The following is a 23,661-nucleotide window of genomic DNA, read 5'->3' as shown; positions in this document are numbered from 1 at the left end:
TAAATTTTTTTAACTTTGGGCATGATTTTTTTCTTTTATTTTCAATTTACATACCTGGAAATACTAAAAAAAATACTAAAATGTTTTTGTTGAAATAATTTGTTTAAAAAAAATTTTAGTTTCTTTTTACATTTCATTTTATTTTTCAAAATTGAAAGTTTTTTTTTACCATTAAGATCTTTACCTTAACTCATAGAAAAGCAAACTAAAATGTATTTTATTTTAAAAAAATAAAAATAATGAAAAAATAATTTTCTTAATTTTAAAACTATTTTTCAAAATGTTTTTAGTATTTGCCGGTATGTAAAAATAAGAAAAAAAGTAAAAAAAATCATCTTCAGACCTCAAATCGACTTTAAGGCCAGGTCCAAGTCGAGTCAGCTGACACGACTTGGACCTGGCCTTAAAGTCGAAAAAAAAGTCGTTTTAGTCGATTTACATTCCAAAAATAGTCGAAAAAGTAGATTTTTTATTTAAAATTTTTATTAGTCAATAAGTATTTTAATTTAAATAACTAATGTTATTAGATATTAAATCAATTTTATTATTTTCTCAATTTTAATTAAGCAGAACAAATTTCTAAAAAAAAAAATTCCGAAAACAATTCAATTTTAGAGCTTTTATTTAAAAAATTTTTTAAAATATAATTGAATTTTTAAAGAAATATTAAAATTATTAAAAAAAATTGAACTTTAGAAGAGTTATAGTTCGAAATTTTTAGAAATAATTAAATTTCATAAAATTTTGTTAAATTTCAGACAATAATGAAATTTTACAGAATTGAAAATAATTTATCAAATAATTTTAGAGATAACCTTTTTTTAAAAGTAATTGAATCTTCAGAGATTTACAATTTAGATTTTTAAAATTAATTGAACTTCAAGGGATTTTTAATTGAAATTTTTTGGTGATTTCTATTGATGAAGAATTAATTTGGAATTGCAGACAAAAATTGAATTTAAATATTTTTCAATTAAAAAATACTTTCACACAATTGAATTTTCGAAGAATATTATAAAAATCTTTTAAAATAATTATATTTCGGAAGATTTATAGTTGAAATTATTAAATTTCAGAAAGTTTTAGAAGAAATAATTAAATTTTGGAAGGTTTTAAATTAAAATTTTTGAAATTAATTGAATTCAAATGATTTTTAATTAAGAAATTTTTTTATTTCTGTTGCTGAAGAATTTCTTAAAAATTAAACTTTAAAATTTTCTAATTGAAAAATACTTTGAGATAATTATATTTTCAAAGAATAAAAATAAAGAAACATTAAAAATAATTGAATTTCGAATGTGTTATAATAATTGAAATTATTAAGTTTCAGAAAGTTTTTGATGGAAAATTTTAAAAATAATTAAATTTTTAAAGGTTTTAAATTGAAATTTTTTGTAATTTTATTTGCTGATTTTTTTTTTTAAATTGTAAACATTTGTTAAATTTCATAAAATTTTTAATTGAAAATAGTTTAAGATAATTAAATTTGTGAAGAATTTTTATTAAAAATTTGAATATTATTATATTCTTTTTATAAAAACTTGACGGTTGTCATTGTGACAGTAAACCATTTCACCCAGTTCTTGAAAATGATAATTTCAGTGAACGCTTAAATTACTGTATATAATACACTAAACGCAGATTATTATTTTTTTAATTTTGATAAATGTCTTTATTAGAATTTTACATTTTTATGTTTAATAGAAAAAGTTTATATAAACAAAACATTGTATTATAAGGAATATTTAACAATGCTTATTACATATTTATTTTTATTTACTAAATGTTAATATTTAACAGAACGTTAAATAATAATATTTAATAAACAATTTATTTAAAAATGTACATCATCAATACTTAAAAAAGGCACTTCACTTACAAGGCTAAATTATATTTACATATATATTTGTTTTCTGTAAATTCATGCTTTGTAAACTATATAAACACTATCTAAACTGGACGGATTACATTCATATCAGGCATTCTTTTTTTTTAAATCGATTATAACAACTTTAAAAATTACATTTTCATTATTATTTCATTATAAATTATATGCCATAATTGTTCGATTTAAAGTCTATGCAGATCAGGACAAGTACAATAAAAACACTATCATTTCTTACAATATTGAGAGTGCAAAGTTTATATATATATATATGAAATAATTTTAATATTTAATTTGAAATCTTTTCTTGTACTATAGAGAGAGTATTTATTTCATTTTGTTAGATATTTCATTAACAAAATTATCAATTGTTTTTAATAAGATTTCTAGAAAATGAAACGAATATTATTGACAAATCAGATCTAATTTTATTTTAAAAATTAGTTTAGAATTTTTATCAAATAAAAATTATTTGTGCTTTTTAATCATATTAAATGATTATAAAAATTTCATTAGGATTTTTTTTAAATAAAAAAAAAATGCAACGTTTCTCTATACAAACAATAGTTTGTAAATTAGAATTTTTCTAAATTTCATCAAAGCTTGAAAAAATTATAGTTTTTTTTTAAAAATATTTTTATATTTTCATTTGGAAAAATAAATATTTGGAAGCTCGTTAAAAATATTATTTATATAAATATTCCAAAATTCAATTGAATTATTCAACTTTTTTTTTATCAAACTGAATCATGTTTTTTAAACATGTTTAAAAAAAAATTGTTAAAATATAATATGTATAATAATTTCAAGCCTTAATTTAAAGTAATACAAATTTTTTTAAAAAAATTAACACTGAAAAGTGATGGTAAAAAAATTCCACCTCTTTTAGATGGCTTTCATAAATAATAAAAAAAAAATTTCGATTATAATTAAATTGTTGTGTGTGTCTTTTGATCTTCATTGTACATTCTTTCGAATTTTTTCATATGTCGTCGACCCTCAACAAGAAATAGAATTCCCGCAGTTAGTACAGTAAAACTTCCAACCACTCCCACTGCATATGACCAACCAATATCATTGTGCTGCCAATTTGGCATCCAATCACGATAATCGCCACGACATCCAAAAATTAATACCGCTATAATTCCAGCAAGACCAGATAAAGTCAATATTGTTCCGTTTGTCCATAAAAGCAATTGGAATTTTTGTTGTTGCCGTGAACAACATCCGTACAATGCCGTCAAGAAAATTCCAATTAAAATTAACGTAAAACACATTGTGAACATAAATTGTGTGGCCACAAAGAATGTTGGTAATAAAAGATCGTGTAAAATGTAGTATTCCTCTTCAAAGACCCACCAACAATTATTAAATTTTGTATCGTACAAATGTTGAGTATCTGTAAAATCTTCGAAACATACTTGCCAAAGACCTGAAATCACACATGAATTTTTTTTTGTTAATTTTGAATTTAATGATAACGAAATATCAATTAAATGAATAAAATTAATTTAGGCTCAGTTGGGGTAAATAGGGGGACAAAATCGCAATTTTTCACAAATTACGCAAGTTTCTTCCTTTAAAAGGTAATATTTACGGGTTTATTTTTTTTAAGTTGTTATTTACGTTCCCAGGATTAATTTTATGCAGTAGAAAAAAATTTAGATAAGCTTTTAAACGCATGAAACTGACTGTCCCCATTTACCCCAAAATTTAGAAAATTTCATAAAATTCGGGGTAAATGGGAAACAGCATAGTTTCTAAGAAAGTTTTAAGAAAAAAGTTTCCTTAAGTATATTAAGTACTGTATTAAGGGATGAAAAAACTTGAAAAAAATTTTGTAGTAGATATATAATAGTTGAACCAATTGAAATTTATTTATTTATTTTTATTTCAGTATTTTGTCTCGCATTTGAAAAAAAACAGACTTAAAAATCATACCAAATTTTTTTCTTATTCCTTATGACTCCTATAACTGAAATTCACTTGAATTTTTGATTTTTGTTAATTTGGTTAATAATAACAATCTGTCCTCATTTACCCCAAAAATTTGAAAACTCAGGGTAAATGGGGACAGCTTGTCATTATTAACCAAATTGACAAAAATCAAAAATTCAAGTGAATTTCTGTTATAGGAGTCATAAGGAATAAGAAAAAAATTTGGTATGATTTTTAAGTCTGTTTTCTTTGAAATGCGAGACAAAATACTGAAACAGTTTGACTTTGATTTTCAAGTTTTTATGCATTGAGCGATAACTTTTTTTATCTTCCTGTCAATTGTCAATATAAAAGCGTGGCAATACTCAAAACCTCTTGCAGGTGATCTGACGTCAAAATATTGACGTTGAACTTAATTTTAAAACTGAAAATTAAGCTCCAAAATCTCTTGTCCCCATTTACCCCAACTGACCCTACTAAATATTTATTTAATATATTTCGAATTTATATCAGTAATGAAAACTTGTTTTGGAAAAAAAAATATTTAAACAAAACTAAAGTATAAAAATTAATTTACATTTTAATTTATTTTTATTTTTATTAATTATATTTATGACAGTTTTTGTTAAAAATTAATTATAATAATAATATAATTATAACAGGCCTCGGATCAACTTTAAGACATAAAAAAAGTCGATTTTTTTTTATTTTAACAAAATTTAATTGGTTAATTAATATTTTGCTTTAAATAACTAATGTTATTAGATGTATTAAATTAATTTTTATTAATTCTGTAATGAGAATAATTCTATAATGAATATTATCAAGAAAATTTATTTCGATTATTTCAGAATCGAACTAATTGTAAGACAAATTTTCAAAATTTTATTTAAGTAGGACAAATTTCCAAAAAAAAAAAAAAAATTCTTAAAGTTCCATTTTTATAATTTTTTAAAGTCTCCTAGATTTAAGCAATTTATTCGAATTAAAAATTTTGTCATAGTTTTTTGTTTTGATGGTTAAAAAATTTTTCAAGCAATTCTTAATCAAGTTTTACAGATTTTTAAATAAAAATTTTTTTTAAATAATAATTTTTGAAGATTTAAAGTTGAAATTTTTAGAAATAATTGAATTTCAAAAGATTTTTGTTAATTTTCATACAATAATTAATTTTTACAGAACTAAAAATAATTTATCAAATAATTTTAGATAATATTTTTTAAAAGTTATTTAATTTTCAAAGATTTACAATTTTGATTTTTGAAATTAATTAAACTTCATGTGATTTTTAATTAAATTTTTTTTGATGATTTCACTAAGAAATTTATTAGAAATTGCAGACAAAAATACAATAATTTGAAAATATTAAAAGTGAAAAATGGTTTGAAATAATTGAATTTTTAAAGAATATTATAAAAATCATTTAAAATCAATAAATTTTAGAATAGTTAGAGTAGAAATTTTTAGAAATAATTATTAAATTTTAGGAGGTTTTAAATTAAAATTTTTGAAAATAATTTTATATAACATTTTTTAAAAGTAATTGAATTTTCAAAGATTTACAATTTAGATTTTTGAAATTAATTGAACTAATTGAAAGTGATTTTTAATTTAAATTTTTTTTGATGATTTCTGTTACTAAAAAATGTATTAAAAATTGCAGACAAAAATTCAATAATTTGAAAACTTTTTAAGTAAAAAATGGTTTCAAATAGTTGAATTTTCGAAGAATATTATAAAAATCCTTAAATATAATTGAATTTCAGGAGAGTTATAATTAAAATTATTAAAAAAAAAATTTAGATGGAAAATTTTAGAAGCTTTTAAATTGAAATTTTTGAAAAATAATTGAATTTCAAAAAGATTGTGTTAAATTTCAGACAATAATTATACACTGAAAAAAAAAATTTATTTGATTCAAATACTCGATTACTTGAGTATTATCAAATAAATATTTATTTGAACCAAATAATTTTTATTTGAATTAAATAAATTGTATTTGAACCAATAATTTCTGTACTTGAAACAAATACCATTTAATTGACTTAAATAATAATTATTTGATACAAATAAATATTTGTTTGATAATAGTCAAGTAATCGAGTATTTGAATCAAATAAATTTTTTTTTGCAGTGTAATAAGAGAAATTTTTAGTGATTTCTGTTGATGAAGAATTTATTAGAAATCACATAAAAAAAATTGAATTCCAAAAGTTTTTAATTGAAAAATATATTCAGCTAATTGAATTTTCAAAGAATATTATAAAAATTATTAAAAATAATTGAAATTTTTGCATATAATTAAATTTCAAGTGATTTTGAATTAAAAATTGTTGGTAATTTTATTTGCTAATTTTTTTTTAAATTATAAAACAATTATTAAATTTCATAAAAATTTTAATTGAAAAATAGTTTAAGATTAATAAATAAATTAATTAATTAATTAAATTAAAAATAGTTTAATCTTAATTCAAAATCAAATATTGTAAATAACGGGTTTTTTCTATTACTTTTAAACACTAATTTTCTCAAAAACTAAACGTGTGCTAGTGCATTTTTCTTTGCATATTTTTATTCAGTGTGTTTATTATGTCTAAATATTTTGAAATACACATCTAAATTTGAAAGAATTTTTTAATATCTTTATTTTCAAATAAAAATAATAAGAAAATTAACAATACTTAAAGTATCGTGAAATCATTAAAATAAAGAAATAATAAAAAAATAATAATTTTTATGTTATTCTTCAAATACGACGTTACAATTTACAGTATTAATATTATATTTTTTTCGCAAAAACTGTCGCTGATAAAATATATCTAATTGACTTAAACAATTAAAGTAAAAAAAACAAAATTTTCCTGTATAAAAATTTGAAAGAATTTAAAAAAATCATTTGAGATATATACGATGATTACCAATTTTTCGAAACTTGGGACTAGTTAATTTCCCGTCTGTTTGTAGCCAGTTGGGTGTGGTGAAAGCAATGAGTACAAAAATAAATCCAATCATTGTAAGGCCAATTGCCACATTTCCAGTGCGTGTCTTCCCCATTTTATCACTTCACTATTTTTTTTTTTAATAAAAATAAAATTCCAATAATTTGTTTCAAATGTTTTAATTAAATAGTAACAGTAAACAATCGACGAACAATCCATTCACGCATTAACCTATAGTTTCTGCTGCTATTTTGGAGTGTAAAGCTGATTCATAATTTATCAAATGTCAGAGTTGGGAAACTATAGACGTTTGAAATAAGAGGTTTTACGTCAGTTTACGTTGAACGTGAAAATTTACGTTTAAATTTTTTTACAAAAAACCCAATTAAACTATTAATACTAGAAAAAAATTGAAACAACAAACTCAAAATACATGAAAAATTCTGTTAATTAAATAATTTTAACAAGATATAAAATAAAATATATCTGGGTCATTCCATTATATTATGACCAAAATCGTCATCCATTAATTCAAAAAAATATATTATATTAATAAATAAAGTAGAATGATAAACAAATAACAATTAAACCGTGTTATAATGAAAATAATAATAAAAAATTAAAAGAAGAAAAAAAAAAGGAAGCCAACGCTACGCGGTATTCCCAAGCGGTCACCCATCCAAGTACTAACCGCGCTCAATTGTGCTTAACTTTGGTGATCAGACGAGAACCAGTGCATTCACAGTGAAATGAGCGTTGGCTGAAAATATTATTTTCACTAGTTGGGAAAATGGTTTCGGGATTTCTCTTGGGAGCGTGGTTAAAACGCATGGTTATTATCGAATCGCAATTCGGATCTAAAAGTCATTTAATCAAATTTACAAATTTCAGAGTGTCTACTAATTTCGTTTGACAAAATTCCCGGTTTATTCCAGCTTTTTTTTTTTCTTATTTTTCCCGGTTTATTTTTTTTTTAATTTAAATTTATTTTAAGTATACACTGAAAAATTTTTTTTTTTTAATTACTCAATAAGAATGTTTTAATACAGTAGAACTAATTTAAAAAAAAATTCAAAGTTACTTAAAAAAAAATAATTCAAAATTACTTAAAAAAAAAAAAAAAATTCAAAGTATGATTCATGAAAATTATTCGAATTGAAAATTTCGACAAATATTTCAAAATAATTAAATTTTCAAAGTACTTGATTAAAATATGAGCGTTGCCTGAAATATTATTATTTTCATAAATCAATAAAATGTTTCATTATTATGTATTGACCATCAAATTTTTTTTAAACAATATTATGAGTCAAAATTTGTCTGTTTTACATAATTTGAATATTTTATACAAGTATATTGTTATAATTTTTTTTTTTTTTTTTTGCTTGAATTTATAAATTTTTTTTTCAATTCTTGATTTTTGGTATTATTATTTAAAATTTATACCGGTTTTGATTAATATTTATCATTTTAAAAAAAGTTTAATTTGTTAATAATTACAAACGATTTATTTACTTAAATAAAAAAAAAATTTTTTCTCGTTTTTCAATTCTTTTTTATTACTAATTATTTAATATAAAATCATTTTCAAAAATAATAATTCGAAAATATTATAGTTAAAAATAATATGGATAATAATATATATAAATTCATGCAAAAAAATGTTTTTTAACAATAACTTGTATAAATATTCAACTTTCTTTTGAAAAAATATATATATTATTTTTTAAAATAATAAATTATTATTCAAATAATTAAATTTAATAATAGGGTCAGAATTTCTCAAACAGATTACTTAAAATTTTCAAAAAATAATTAATTTTCAATATTAATAAATCGTTTTTTTTTTTACTTCGACTGTAATTAAAATTTTAAAAAATTTCATTTATAACTTTAACATAAACAATTTTTTTTCCAATATTTTCATTTTTTAGAAACCTTATTTTGCTAACAGTTAGAGTAAAAAATGCATTGAACATATAGAAAATTAAATTTGTTAATTTTAGATGATCAGTTTGAAAAATTCTGATCCAATATTTAATAAATTCAATAATAACTAAAACAATTATTAAAATAGTTTAAAAAAAATTACATTCAACAAAATTTTAACGATTTTAAATTAAATTAACTAAAAATGTTTGTTGATCAACTTTTTATCTGAATGTTTTTTGTCTTTTCTTTTTAGTATGGTATGAACCAACAGATTTTCAAAAAGCAACAAAAATATTCCAAACCGGATATAAATGGGAAAATGCATTACATTTTATTTCACCAAATAGAAATGAACTTTTAGCTATAGCAAAATATTTTGAAATTCCCATTCCAAACAATGAATTGAAAACGTATGAGACAATAAAACAAGTTGCAGAACTTTTAGCAGAACAAATTCCAGTTGTAATTACTACTTTAGGATCACATGGAGTTTTGGTAAGAATTTTACCAATTATTATTGATAATTAATATTATATACATTTTGAGAGAATTTCAGGTGAAATGATCAAGGTGAAAAACATTTTTCTCCAATTGTTCTCAAACTTAAATAATTTTTAACTCAATTTTATGGTAATTCTTCGTAAAAAAATTTTGTTTAAATTTATTTTACCAATCGAAAGAAAGTCAGGAAAAAAAAACTTTTTATTTCATTATACCTATATAAAGGAATTCCACGGGAAATTTTCATTAAAATTTTTTTTTGCCCGAAACATTTTTTTTTCGAAATCTAGATGAAAAATAAGAAAATACGTATTTTCTTATTTTTCATGTAGATTTTGGAAAAAAATGTTTGAATGAAAATTTCTCGTGGAATGCCCCATATTGAACAAATTTTTTTATTTCATAATATTCAATTGAAAAAATTATCTAAGCATGAGAGCATTTGAAAAGAAATCTTTTTGTCATCATAGAGAAAAATTTTAATCCTATTTGCATTTTTGTAGATTTACAATTTTTTCTAAAAATATTAATTTAAACATATAGGTTACTCGAAAATCTTCAGAAAATCGTGCATTTTATAATGAAAAATGTCAATTAATTGAAAATGAGGATATTCAGTCTCATTTATATAAACCACTTTCACAAATGGAAAAAGATCCAATTCATCATAATAGTGTTAGTGGTTGTGGTGATTGTCTCGCTGCTGGAATAATTGTTGGAATATTAAATAAATTTACCGAAGCCGAATGCATTTTACTTGGTCTTAAGGCAGCAGCTATTTCATTTAAATCTTTTGAAGCTGTACCTGAACAACTTTCAACGTTACAATTCAGTGAATAATGTTTATATATAATTCAAATAGGTTTAATTTAGAAAAATTATTTTTAAAAAATAATTCTTCTAATTTTTAACATTCATTTTAATTCATATAATGGGGATAATTTTTATACGTCTTATAGGAAGAAAAAAATTTATTTGATTCAAATAATCGGTTACATATGACTATTGTCAAATATTTATTTGTATTAAATTATTATTTGAGATTGTATTTGTTTCAAAAACAGAAATTACTGATTTAAATATAGTTTATTTAATTCAAGTAAATATTTATTTTATAATAGTCAAGTACACGGAAAGAAAAAGTTTTATGAATATTTGAATTCGGTGTGAAAAAAATATCAATTTACTAATTTTGAGTATTTTTTAGTTTTTTTAAAATCAATTTTAAGATTTTTGAAGACTTTTTCGATAAGTGTAGTAATTTATTTTATATTTATCGAAAAAGTCTTGAAAAAAATTGATATTTTTTTCACACAGAATTCAAATATTCTTAAAACTTTTCCTTTCCTAGTAACCGATTATTATTTGAATCAAATAAATTTTTTTTTCAGTGTATTAGAAAAATCTGTACTCAATGTAGGGTCAAACTACTGAAAATCATCTAAAAGTCGTTGGCTGGCTTATTTTTAAAAAATCTAGTTTTAATATTTTGTGAAACTCTTTTTAAATTATTATTAATTCAAAGTTTTCAATTTATTATACATCAAAAAATGATGAAATTATTATATAATTATTTTATTTTAAGATATTAATTCAAATTTGAAAATTTATTGAGTAAAAAAATTTGGGGCTTCGCACATATTTTGATAATCGATATAATTTGCCTGATATGAAAATTTGGTGAGGATATTTTGCTCCGTTTCGGAAATAATAAATTTGAAAAATTTTTACTTTAAAAAGGTTAATTCTATGACTTGTAGTTGGCAAAAAATATTACATTTCTCTCTTTTTTTATGAGAATAGAAAGAGATGTTAAGTTTAAATTCTTGTGATAAAGTTTTAGAATTTCTTTGCACTTTTCTTCTCTCTTGTTCTAAGTATAACAAATTTAGAAAATAAAATAGCCAACTTTGTTCATTTTCACTATTTTTGAAATAACTTTCTTGGAGAAAAATAAAAAAATATCCGGGGCTTCGAAAATTATTTAAATAGACACTAAATATACATACACTAAAAATTTCGCGTTAGTCCCAAAGCTATTTTCGAAGATAAAGCGAATTAAAATTTTCTTATTTTTGAACTTCATATTTGGTATGTTTTTATTTAATTTAAAACCCTATATACTTTTAATTCATATTTTAAAATAAATAATTAAATTTTTAATAAAATTATTTTCATTTCGTGATCTCGATAACTTCAAAATCATTCTTGCAAAGTATTATAATTTTTAAAAATTAGTCAACAACAACTTTAGTTGAAATATAATGGATTGACCGATAAATATTTTTCTAACAGTTTTATATTTTTATAACTATTTAAATTGAAGATATAATCTATTAAAAATATTCTCTAGAATAACTAAATATTATTGGTTATTCTAAATAAATTTTTTACAATTTTTACACACTAATTGTTAGAGTATTTTTAAATGTATATTTAATTATATGTACTGTTGAAAAAAGAAAGCAGAAATTAAAAATAAAATAAAATACAGGACAAAATCTGTACTTTTATTATAACAAAGACTAAAAACTATAACATAAATTATGTTTTAATTTATTCACAACGTATAACATAATATTATTCTTTTGATTTATTACATTCCAAGTTTTCTTTATTTAAAAGTTCACTAGTAATTCCTACTTTTTTCAATTGTTCAATTAATTCGCCATTCTGATGCATTTGTAGTAGTATATCACATCCACCAACGAATTCTCCGTTTATAAATACTTGAGGTATCGTTGGCCAATTTGAAAATGTCTTTATTTCTAGATAAAAGAGAAAAATAATTATTACAATTATATTAAAAAAAAAGAAGTGTCAACAAAAATATTCCAAAGACAGGTCTGATAAAAATTATGATTTTTTTTTTTATTGAAATCAAATTTATTGTTACTTAACAAATTTTTCAAAAGTTCATTTTCAAGTAGTTTGTTTTTTAATAAATACTTAAACGATAAATTATTTAATAATATAAATATTTTTATTAAAGAAAATAATATTTTTGAATTAGAAATTAAAACTCTCTAACAATTCATGTTTTTTAAAATTATTAATAGAGTAAGTGCATCAATTACGGCACGTTCATAAAAAATAATTATTATTACTATTATATTTAATATAACTGTTGCAAAATGATTTAAAAAATTTATTTTAATCTTTTTTTGATACAATTACTAATAAAAATGCACATTTAAACAATTATTAATATTTAATTATATGAGATCAAATTTTTTCCCTCGCCGTAATTGAAACATTTTTAAGATTTCCATTGGCTTCAATTACGGTGGGCAAAGTATCTTTAAAATACAAGTAATTTTAGTCACCGTAATTGATACAAATGCGCCGTAATAGAAAATTATGATAATAAGTTTTAATTTCTCATATTTGTTTAAATAATCGATTTTTATAAAGTTAAATTTTTTTTTAATATCTAAATAACATAAGCTTTTAGTTTAATAAGTCTTAAATTTAGTTTATACAATGAAAATGTTGAATTTTCTATTTCAAAGGTGTTTTGACTCGAATCGCGCCGTAATTAGTGCATTTACCCTAGTTTTTTTTATCAATAAATTATAAAAAAAATATTTTTTTATGTAAACACTTTTATAATTTTTCGTGTTAAATAAAAATTGATTTCTAATTGTTGATTATAAACGTTGCGTACTTCAGCATCGTAATAACTTTGTAATAATTTATAGTAAAATTTATCAAATAAATCAATCGATGCTTTTTTAAATATATTCTATTAACACGAAGCTAAAGTACGCAACGTTTATATAAACAATTTTTAAAGAAATAATTTTTTGCCTAAAAAATATGTTTTTATAATTTGTTGATTAATGAAAACTACAAGAAATATTTTTTAGGCAAAAAATTATAGAATTTTTCATTTTAAAAAATTATTTCTTTAAAAATCGTTTATCATAAACGTTGCGTACTTCAGCTTCGTCTATTAACTTGTTGTGATAGTTTTGACAAATTTGTTTCAATAAATACTTCAAAAAGTTGTTTAAAAATTTTTTTTTGTAAGATAAATAACTTTGGATAAAATGTCAGTAGAGTATTTGCCAAAAGGTTAAAAAATGAATTTTAAAAGTTAGAATTTAAAAAATTGAATTTGAAAAATATATATTAAATATCAATTTTAAAAAAATGTTCAAAAAAATTTTTAATATTAAGAACTCTGACTTAAATCATTGCAGTCCTGTCCAAAGATATAAGGATTTATTAAATTTATTGAAAAGATTTAAAATAAATAATTTAATGTATTTACCTTGCCTGAGATCTTCGTCTTGAAGAACATCATGAGCATTGTATTTTACTCCATGCATTCGTAAAATTTGTACTACAGCATTACTGAAACCACATTTTGGTGCTTCAGGTATTCCTTTCATAAAAACAACAACCTTGTTACTCTGTTTAAAAGATAATTTTATTTTATTTAAAATATTCAATTTTTATATTCATTAATTTAATTTATACCTTGATTATATTTTCAATTTCTCCTGTCTTTGTAGCAAAATTACGGATAACATTTGAAAAACGAAAAACTTTGGATGAGAACATTGTGAATTTTTGGATTTAGGTAAATTAATATCTTTTTATTTATAAACTATTACGACTATTATATTAATGGTTTTAAGTAGCACATGGGGTTATGTAGTTTTATTTGAAAATGATAATAGCAGGGTTGGGAAGTTAATGATAGGAATGATGGTAATGGCCAATGCACAATTGGAATCTGAAATACTGCGATACGCCATCTGGTGACGACCTCGTTGTGTCAGCCATTTTTCGTTTCATCCTTTTTAAAATATATGTAGAAGAAAGAGATAAAAAATCAAGATGGCTGACGCAACGAGGTCAGTTTCCCCATAATTCCCTATGATTTCAGATCCCAATAGCTTCATGAAAGTCGTTCGTGGCGTATGAGATAGAAAAGGACACGAATATATTTTTGTCCTTTTTTAACTCATGTTGCGCGACGTTAAGGTGCTTTTATACCTCCGATATTTTGGACGAGTGAATCGATAGAATGGTTTTCCATGTCCGTGAAAATTCATGCCACTGAATATGAATGGCTCTATTAAAAAATTCCATTTTTACGAAGTTTTTAGTAAAGCCAATCACATACAGTGATGTGAATTTTCACGGTTGTGAAAAACCATTCTGTCGATTCACTCGTCCAAAATATCGTAGGTATAAAAGCACATTTATTCTGATATTTTGAAACAATAAATAATAATAATAATAATAACAATAATAAAAACTAATAAAACTATTATAGAAGTGTCACGACTTTTCAAAATGCCGTCAAACTGGAAGGACAGCATTAAATGTGCTATGACAAATATTCCATTTCCACTGTGAAAATGGAATATTGTAATTCCTGTAATACCTGTACAGGGAGATCTCGCACGTAAAACTACTAGGCGATGTGAAAATGGAATTTTGTTGGAGTCAATCAAATTCAGTGATTCTCCGTGAAAATGTATCGCTCGCCGAAAACCAAGAAGGTATGTAAACATCTTTATACAATTGGGTGTATGTTATAGGATTCGTTACGAAAAGATACCAATGTCCTCAGTAACCAAAGTTTCCATTTGACATTTTCCATTTATCATAATTCTCGGACAAATTCTGCATCCTGCTCTAGTAAAAATTTAGTGACATTCTAGTTAAAATTAAAAGTTACTATAAAGTCACTAAATTTTCACTAGAGCAGGGTGCAGTATTTGTCCGAGAGTTATGATGAATGGCGAAAAACTCATTCTTCCGAATGTGTTGACGGTTATACGATTCCGGTCACGTTTATATTTTGCATTCTCCCTTTTTACTTAAACGGTAACGAAATCTCAATCATAAACGGAACAATGAGTTAGATAAGGATAGTAAGATATACTATCCTTATCTAAAGGAAAGTATTATAATTTTATCTTTATTACGTCCTGCCACCATTAGATGGCAGAAGCATGCAAGGAGCACAAAGTCGAAACTGTCATTATATTACTTTCCTATTTCCAATTTTGCGATCGCATTTTTGCATGGATTCGAAAAATCTTTCGGATTTAGGAAATTTATAAAAAATCTTGACGAGAATTGTGACTAATGGCGAGTGGGGCCAATGGAAACCATCCGTTAAACTGAAAGGACAGTATTAAAGTCGGTTCTACAATGGGCACGTTTTTACGTGAACGTGTACGTTCCATGTCGACGTCACCCATTTGCAGAACATTGTGACGTCAGCACGTACACGTTCGCTTACAAACGTGCCCATTGAAGAACCGAATTTAAAGCTGAGTCCAGAATAGGCACGTTACGCGGTACGTTATAACGTTAACGTGTGATGTCACACATTTGAAATAGCATTGTGACGTCAGCACGTTAACGTTATAACGTACTGCGTAACTTACCCATTCTGGACTCAGCTTAGGCTGGTTCCACAATGGGCTCGACGCAAGGTAAACGCAGCGTTGACGCGACACATCCCCATTTCATTAGCATTGGGATGCATCGCGTCAACGCTGCGTTTACCTTCCGTCGAGCCCATTGTGGAACCAGTCTAAAGTCGGTTCTCTAAGGCCCTCTCCAGAATGGAGCTAAACGCAACGCAGACGCGACGCATCGCAATGCTAAGCAAATGGGGATGCGTCGCGTTTGCGTTGCGTTTAGCTCCATTCTAGAAAGGGCCTTCTGGACACGTTTGTAAGCGAACGTGAACGTGTACGTGCTGACGTCACAATGTTCTGCAAATGGGTGACGTCAGCACGGAACGTATACGTTTACGTACAAACGTGCCCATTGTAGAACTGACTTAAAGATAGATAGATATATGAGATAGAAAAGGACACAAATATATCTCTGTCCTTTTCTAACTCATGCATCTCGTTTGCGAACGACTTTCGCGTAGCTGTTCTTCTTTGGCCTTTATGCAATTGGGTGTATTGTTTTTCAAGATTTTTACGTATAACCCACACAGCATTTGAGACAATGCAGATGCAATATTGCTGAAATTTTAGTTGCTGTAGGGGAATATTAATATATAAATGAAGTTTGTTACCTACCCATCCCTGCTTCCATGTTATGAATGTGAACTAAACTTAAGAGGTGGGAACGGTGAAATTTCAACTTATCGATATGAATGTTGTTAAAAGATGTCAATTTTTTTCTGTCATTATTTAGGATCTAAAATTATTGTAAAGTATCAAAATTAAAAAAAAAAACTTTTTTGTCCATTTTAGAAATTTTATTTTTTGAAAATATTTTCAATTTTTAAAAATCCATACGATTGAATGTTCAGAATCATGAAAAAAGTGTATAAAAAAACAGTAATGAAAAATAATAAAAATTGCCACAGAAGTTTAAATTTTTAGTTTTTGAAAATTGCGAGGTTTATTTAAAAAATTATTAAATGAATTAATTGTTTTTCAATTTCCTATCATTATAGTTATAAATATTTAATATTAACAGGAAAAATTTTTAAAAAATCATTTTATATAGGTATGATAAATATTTCTTCTGAATATAAAATTATGAAACTATAATAAGTAACGAAGAAAAATGTCAATTTTTAAAAAATATTTAATTTTAAAATAACTGTATTTTGTACATATTGTTTGAATTATTGAATTTCAATAACATTTCTTATATATTTACATATACCAAATATGTTTAATAATTGCCATAATGTTTTAATCTATATAAATAAGCGTGACCCTTATTATTAGATACACCTAAAAATCCACTGTTGGGTGAAAAGTCAATAGTTAAAGGATTCCATATTTTTGTTTGAAACGTAGGGAAATTTGAAAATACTGTAAATGATGGCAAATGCACTAATTTAAATGCATTTTTCTTTTTTGACGAAGCAATTGCTAATATTTCTGATGTTGGATTAAATTTTAAACTAGTAATAGACGTAACTAAATTTGTTATCATTTTTAAAGGTGTTGGATTTTCTGCCTTTAGCATTGTATTCGTGTCATAAATATTGACAACACCTTGTTTACTACCTGTAGCTGTAAATTGACCACTAGACGAAATTGCTATCGATGCTGCCGATAAACATCCATCATCAATTGCTCGATGATTACACATATGATTTCTCATGTCCCATACATACATTTCAGAACATTCTGTAACAATAATAACAATTTTTTTTCTTTAAAAAATATTCCTTTAAATTAATAGTATATGGGGCATTCCACGTGAGATTTATATTAAAAGAAATCTTTGTCAAAGAATTTCAGAAACCGTTGAACACTCTTAATTTCTTATTTTTGGATCTGAATGAGCTTTCCCTCCTCTTTCAAAATTCGATAGAAAAATTTAAAATATTCAAAAATAACAAAATAACGTCCATTTTACTAAAAATATTTGTATAGGGTCAGTCCACTGACTTTCGTCTAATAGTGGTTGCGACCAAATTTTAAAAAAATCTAGTTTTAATATAAGTGAAACTCGATGATTCCCTGAGTTCATTAACCATAATATTATGGTAAAAATTTTATTCCCTTTAAAAATATTAAATATCAAAAGTAGGAGGTTCACAATGTGATTTTGTAACCTTAAATTTTTCAATTTTTTTAAAAACGCTATTATTAAAAAACTATTCAAAATTAGATGTTGGAACTCACCAAAAACATAAATCACTTTATTCTGCACAGAGGAACGAAAGAATTATTGCAAAAATTTAGTATTTTTGGATGATATACGATTTTTAAAAAAATTTTATTTAAATATTCTCAAGATTTTTATTTACTTATAACTTTTTTGTCGGTGCTCCGAAAAAATTGAGGTTTTGCACAAAGATTTTTTATAATATTCTTTACCTTCTATTAAAATCTTACGAAGGTGTTTTGCTTCGTTTTGGAGATATTAATTTTCAAAATTTTTTATTTAAAAAGGTTAATTAAACGACTTGAAGTTAACTAACCAAATTCAAACTGCTCCATTTTTTATAAAAATATATTAAAATATAGCGATTTGAAATTGGTCAGTTAACTTCAAGTCTTTTAATTAACCTTTTTAAATAAAAAATTTTGAAAATTAATATCTCCAAAACAAAGCAAAACACCTTCGTAAGATTTTAATAGAAGGTAAAGAATATTATAAAAAATCTTTGTGCAAAACCTCAATTTTTTCGGAACACCGACAAAAAAGTTATAAGTAAATAAAAATCTTGAGAATATTTAAATGAAATTTTTTTTAAAATCGTATATCATCCAAAAATAATAAATTTTTGCAATAATTCTTTCGTTCCTCTGTGCATAATAAAGTGATTTATGTTTTTGGTGAGTTCCAACACCTAATTTTTAATAGTTTTTTAATAATAGCGTTTTTAAAAAAATTGAAAAATTTAAGGTTACAAAATCACATTGTGAACCTCCTACTTTTGATATTTAATATTTTTAAAGGGAATAAAATTTTTACCATAATATTATGGTTTATGAACTCAGGGAATCATCGAGTTTCACTTATATTAAAACTAGATTTTTTAAAAATTTGGTCGCAACCACTATTAGACGAAAGTCAGTGGACTAACCCTATTCAATTTACTCAAAAATTATAAACTTTTTTTTGTTACAATTTTTTGGTAAATTGTCTTTATAGTAAAAAATATTTTCCATTAGAATTTAACACTTGTGTCCGATAATGGTAGAAAATTTTTTTTAAAGAAACATTAAATTTTTCCTAAAAAATACTTTCTAAATAAAACTTTAAAAGTACAAAAAATATTGTTCCTCTTCAAATGAAATATTTTCTTATTTTTCATAAATTTCAAAAAAAATTGTTCCAGTAAATAAAATTTTGAATACAAATTTCATGTAAAATATTCTATATTTGTTAATTTTAAAATTTTTGAAAAAATAACTATGATGAACTAAAAATGGAATCCACCAAAAATCAAGTTAATAACTTACCGCCATTTGTGATTAGTTTTTGACTATCCGGAGTAAAAGCAAGTGCGTTGCATTTTTTATTCATTTTAAAAGTGTAAATTAATTCTTTTGTGATACTTGACAATAAATGTATATCACCCAATCGTCCACAGACAGCTATGTATTTTCCATCAGGAGAAACTTCAAATTTCTATTTTAAAAGAAAAAGTATTTTCAAATTATTCGAGATATTTCAGATTATTATTATTATTATTTTTAATTTGATATTTTTTTTTTTGTAAAATAAATTTTTCTACTACAAACCTTCATGTTAGTTATTCCATGCGGTAGAGAAACTTTACGTGTGCTACCGCTTATTAAATCGTAAGTAAAACAATGCGCAAAACTCATAGAACCAACAATAATTTGAGTTCCATCTTTTAAGAATCGAGCTGTATTTATAGGAAATTTTTGAAACTTTAAACTGTGTAATTTATTGTTTTCTTTACCGTCGATCTGAAAAAAAATTATTGATTTGGTTGCTTGTTTGAGGGCGCATGAAGATCCCATAAAAATCATTAGTTAAAAATTTTAATTTAAAGAATTCTGTTACAAATAATTTTTTTTTTTTTGACGAATTTCCATTTTTCGAATTAGCATTTGATAAAATTAATTTTAAAACAAATTTTTATTTCACAGAATTTTTAGATAGCAAATTTTTATTTGATAGAATTTTTATTTCTCAGAAAATTTCTCTTTACACAATTCTAATTTAATCGAATTTTAAATTAACAAATTTATCATTCAATAGAATTTGAAGTGCTTCGAATTTTTAAATGTTAAAATTTCCAATTCACTGAATCTTGTCCAAATTTTATTTGTATGAATTATTATTTGTTAGAATTTTAAAAACGGAGAATTTTTATTTATCCAAAATTGCAAATGGCCGAACAATCGACAGAAAGATTTCGGCGCTGTTTTTAAAATTTACCAATCACGATTTTCTTGATAATTTCTGATTAGTTAATTTTAAAAATCGTGCCGAAATCTTTCTATTGATTGTAGGTACATTCGTCTATTAAATTTGCAATTTTGGACAAATGAAGATTTGGTGAATTAGAAATTTTTACATTTAAAAATTCGTAACATTTAAAAAATTCTGTTGAATGAGAATTATGCTAAATTAAAATTCGGTTTAATTAGAATTTTTTTTAAATGAAAAGTTGGGAAAAAAATAAATTCTGTGAAATAAAGATTCTGCCAATTACAAATTTGGTAATTTATGAAAAATTCGTTTAAAAAGAAATTCTGTTTAAAGGGTAATTCAAAAAATGAAAATTCGTCTAATAAATAATTATGTGTAAAATTCTTTAAATTGAAAATTCTATCTAATTATTTTTATGGAATAATTATGGATTCTGAAATTTTTCCATTAGAAAGCAGAAATGATTTTAATTTTTTTTTTCGAACTTTATTCAGTTTGTTAATATTTTACCTCAAAAAGAGAAAGCACTCCTGACGATCCAGCAACTAATGAAACAGTGGAAGTTGGATGAAATTGTATACTAGATACATAGGGTCCTTCCTGATGAGTTTTTCTATTAATATCAGTAACAGCTTTTAGATCTATTGTACCTTTTCGTAATTTTTTGCTTTTTGATATTACCGTATGGTTACTATGCTAAAAGGACAATATTATAATTATTTTATAATTTTCTTACTCTCTAAATTATTTTCAAAAATAAATTAATATTTGCAAAAATTGAAAATTACATACTCTTAAAATTTCACTGTCTGAATCATCGGAATCAATTTCTCTTTCCTTATCCAGTGTTGCCCATTTCGGCTTTCCATAAATTTCCTCGAATTTTTTACTTAAAAGTTGAGTATACTTTTTTTCACCTCCTGCTTGTTTTAGTTTTCGATTTTGTGCTTGAAAAGCATCTTCGACTCTAAAAAGTTGATTATTGTTACGTTGGTGAAGTTCACAACGTTTATGATCAATGATTTAGAAGAAAAATGAAAATTATTTTTCTATTAATAAATTATTATAATGTTTTGTATATGAACAAAATTTTGCAATGTTTCTACATTAAAATTTTTTTAAAAATTTGTAAGCAAAATTTTTTACTATTTTTCGAGTGAAAAATAGTTTTTATTAATTATTAATCCTGTAACGTCCGAGTAGAATATATTTGAATTGGTTTGATAATAAAAAAACGATAACAGATTAGACTCTCTGGAAGAGGAAATCAGTGTGATTTTGAAACGTTGGAGAAAATATTATTAAAATCCATTTGTCCGAATATTATCGTTTTTATTATGAAACCAATTCAAATAGTTTTTTATTGTTATAAAAAAGTTGTCTACGTTAAAATGTTTTGAACATTATTTAAAAAATAAATTTATAATAAATAATATATTTTTCACATTTAATTCATTCTAAGGTTCAAAATTCATCTTTTAACGATTTTTTTATTTTATTTTAATATTTTCGATTTTATCAAAAGTTAATAACGTTTTGAAAATACATAGGGTAAATGCACCAGTGGTGGATCAGGTACCAATGGTGGATCAACAGCGTTAAAAAGGTTAAAATAAGCTATTTCTAATTGAACTAAATGTTTATATCGTTTAGGGGAGGTGTATAGATAAGTTTTATGAAATAAAATCATTTGAAAATATTTAGGAAAACAAAGCAATACAACAATTGTTGATTTTATGCTTTTTCACATGAAATCTTAAAAAATAATTGTTTAGTCTAAATTTTTTTAATTTTTAGACTAGAAAGTAATCAATTCTTTCGATATAGAATACTTTTGGAAAAAAATTTACATCATTAAGTTATTTTTGTGTAGTGTAAAGGGGTAAATGATCCACGACTGGAGCAATGTCATTTTATTGTTGAATGGGGGTGTGAGGGGGTGTAAACGTTACAAGCAGGTCGAAAACTACACGATAGTGTCCTTGAAGACTTGTTAATTCATACTATTGTAAAGATTACCCTATATTTTTCATCTGAAAAAATCTGTACACCTTTAAAGTCAAAATTATAAATTTAGTAGGCTTAATTGATCCACCACTGGTGCAGTTACCCTATATATAATTTTGAAAACGCGATTTTTAAAAATATTTGTTTAAAAATCTTTATATTACGGAAAATTTCAAATGTTTTTATATAATTAAAGTAAAAAAAATGTCACATATTTAACTTAATATAATATTTTTAATGTACATAAATATTTATATTAAATTTAATATATATTAAATAATAATTAAGATATAAATACATTAATAAAATAAAGAACGATTTTTTTTAAAGATTTCTTTGAAATAAATTTTGTTATTTTGCTTTGGAAAATTGAATCTGTTCGTATTTTAGCGAAATTTGAATGATAAAATTTTAAAACTGAAAAAAAATATAAAAATAAATTTTAAGATTTAGAAAGACAAAAAAAATTTCGGATAAAATGTTTTACGATTCAGATAATCGAGGTTCCACTGTATTACAAAGTTATGAAAGTTTCAAAAATTAAAATAATAAAAAAAAATCTTTTTGGATAATTCAACTTCAAAATTACAAAATTGTTGACTTTTTAAAAATCAATAATTTTGAAAAGCATAAGTTGTTGGATAATTTTATTTTTAATTCAAAAATATTATTTTCTTTGATAAAAATATAAATATTTCTTGAATGCTTTTATTATTAAATTTATCGATTAAATATTTATTAAAAAAAAACAAATATTGATTGTAAATTTTCAAAGAAAATTAAGTAAATTTAAAATAATTTTTTTTATTTATATTACTTACGAATATTGATTATCGTCTTCATCAACCCAAGCTTTTTGTTTTTTCCTTGGCGAATCACTGATAGAATCGCAATCATCTTCATCTTCATCATCATTATCCGAATCAGAAATTTGTCGATTAGTATCAGAGTCACTGTCATCAATTTTCGTCACAAATGAATGTTCTTCTTTTACATTCGTTTTAAAATCATCATCACCCAAAAGATTTTCTATGACATCATTTGCATCGCCAAATACAGCTCTTTCCAATCTAATTTTAAATAAAAATTAAACCCTACTGATGTTTAAAAGAAACAATATTTCAGGAAGTAAATTAGAAAACTTTAATAATTATCTCAAACCTGGCTTCTTCTTCAGAATCATATACAGTTTTGTATTTTTTCTTCGTTAAGAAATTTGATTTTTCCACAATATTGTCCTTTGACGTTGATGAATTATTTGAATTCTTTCGCTGTCTTTTAGTTTTGTTTGTTTCCATATTATTTATTATAATTTATTTACAGATAACTTGATAAACTTTTATATTTTAATGAAAATAATACAATAATTTTTGTAAACAAATGTGAGACACGTGTGGTGACAGTAGGGTTTTTTTTTTAGGTTAGAAACATAGAACAAGGAAATATTAAGGTGCATTCACAGGTTCATTGCAATTTCATTCAGGGTTGGAAACTGCTATCGGATGGGGGACAGGTTACTTTAGCCAATCAAAAAATGATTCAGATGGTCTGTGGAAAAGTCCCTTAATTTTTTTTTTTTTTTACTTTTCA

General features: G+C 23.6%; 4 protein-coding genes and 1 non-coding gene across 6 annotated transcripts in view; 1 reads left to right on the top strand and 4 right to left on the bottom strand.

Moving 5' to 3' along the window:
* The window catches only part of LOC127280860 (uncharacterized), a 147,274-nt gene extending 135,740 nt beyond the window's left edge, over nt 1-11,534 (top strand). For both annotated transcript variants that reach the window (XM_051304168.1, XM_051304167.1), the window contains exons 10-11: nt 8,948-9,189; nt 9,739-11,534. In XM_051304168.1, the coding sequence (XP_051160125.1) occupies nt 8,948-9,189; nt 9,739-10,035 (539 nt within the window). In that variant the 3' untranslated portion in view covers nt 10,036-11,534. The remainder of the gene's footprint in view (nt 1-8,947; nt 9,190-9,738) is intronic.
* On the bottom strand, nt 1,766-7,026 carry LOC127280865 (uncharacterized). Its single transcript, XM_051304174.1, has 2 exons — nt 6,742-7,026; nt 1,766-3,317 (listed from the first exon to the last, which is right to left on the bottom strand). The coding sequence occupies exons 1-2, from the start codon at nt 6,875-6,877 to the stop codon at nt 2,815-2,817; spliced, it is 639 nt and encodes a 212-aa protein (XP_051160131.1). The 5' UTR covers nt 6,878-7,026; the 3' UTR covers nt 1,766-2,814.
* Nucleotides 7,405-7,523, bottom strand: LOC127280891 (5S ribosomal RNA). Its single transcript, XR_007842885.1, has one exon. It is a non-coding gene; the product is annotated as a 5S ribosomal RNA (ribosomal RNA).
* Nucleotides 11,535-11,684: 150 nt separating the features above from the next.
* On the bottom strand, nt 11,685-13,893 carry LOC127280866 (glutaredoxin-related protein 5, mitochondrial). Its single transcript, XM_051304175.1, has 3 exons — nt 13,681-13,893; nt 13,472-13,613; nt 11,685-11,963 (listed from the first exon to the last, which is right to left on the bottom strand). The coding sequence occupies exons 1-3, from the start codon at nt 13,762-13,764 to the stop codon at nt 11,776-11,778; spliced, it is 414 nt and encodes a 137-aa protein (XP_051160132.1). The 5' UTR covers nt 13,765-13,893; the 3' UTR covers nt 11,685-11,775.
* Nucleotides 13,894-16,761: 2,868 nt separating this feature from the next.
* Nucleotides 16,762-23,502, bottom strand: LOC127280831 (U3 small nucleolar RNA-associated protein 18 homolog). Its single transcript, XM_051304114.1, has 7 exons — nt 23,233-23,502; nt 22,893-23,141; nt 20,857-21,031; nt 20,575-20,760; nt 19,404-19,595; nt 19,122-19,290; nt 16,762-17,333 (listed from the first exon to the last, which is right to left on the bottom strand). Exons 1-7 carry the CDS (start codon nt 23,367-23,369, stop codon nt 16,870-16,872), a joined length of 1,572 nt encoding a protein of 523 aa, XP_051160071.1. The 5' UTR covers nt 23,370-23,502; the 3' UTR covers nt 16,762-16,869.
* Nucleotides 23,503-23,661: the final 159 nt, after the last annotated feature.

Source organism: Leptopilina boulardi, unplaced genomic scaffold (assembly GCF_019393585.1).
Source record: "Leptopilina boulardi isolate dan_hultmark-lab unplaced genomic scaffold, ZJU_Lbou_2.1 LbouV2_255, whole genome shotgun sequence".
NCBI classification, from domain to species: Eukaryota; Metazoa; Arthropoda; class Insecta; order Hymenoptera; family Figitidae; genus Leptopilina; species Leptopilina boulardi.
Note: the sequence above shows the minus strand (reverse complement) of the source record. Positions and strands in the feature narration are given on the sequence as shown.

Bases quoted from the DNA above. Each gene is read 5' to 3' on its own strand.
- LOC127280865 (XM_051304174.1), bottom strand. From the start codon at position 6,877: ATGGGGAAGACACGCACTGGAAATGTGGCAATTGGCCTTACAATGATT. The intron at 3,318-6,741 runs GTAATCATCGTA...GTGTGATTTCAG, and splicing joins TCCCAAGTTTCGAAAAATTG to GTCTTTGGCAAGTATGTTTC.
- LOC127280866 (XM_051304175.1), bottom strand. From the start codon at position 13,764: ATGTTCTCATCCAAAGTTTTTCGTTTTTCAAATGTTATCCGTAATTTT. The intron at 13,614-13,680 runs GTATAAATTAAA...TCTTTTAAACAG, and splicing joins AAATTGAAAATATAATCAAG to AGTAACAAGGTTGTTGTTTT. The intron at 11,964-13,471 runs GTAAATACATTA...TCTTTTATCTAG, and splicing joins AGACGAAGATCTCAGGCAAG to AAATAAAGACATTTTCAAAT.
- LOC127280831 (XM_051304114.1), bottom strand. From the start codon at position 23,369: ATGGAAACAAACAAAACTAAAAGACAGCGAAAGAATTCAAATAATTCA. The intron at 23,142-23,232 runs GTTTGAGATAAT...ATTTAAAATTAG, and splicing joins GATTCTGAAGAAGAAGCCAG to ATTGGAAAGAGCTGTATTTG. The intron at 19,291-19,403 runs GTTTGTAGTAGA...CTTTTAAAATAG, and splicing joins ATGGAATAACTAACATGAAG to AAATTTGAAGTTTCTCCTGA.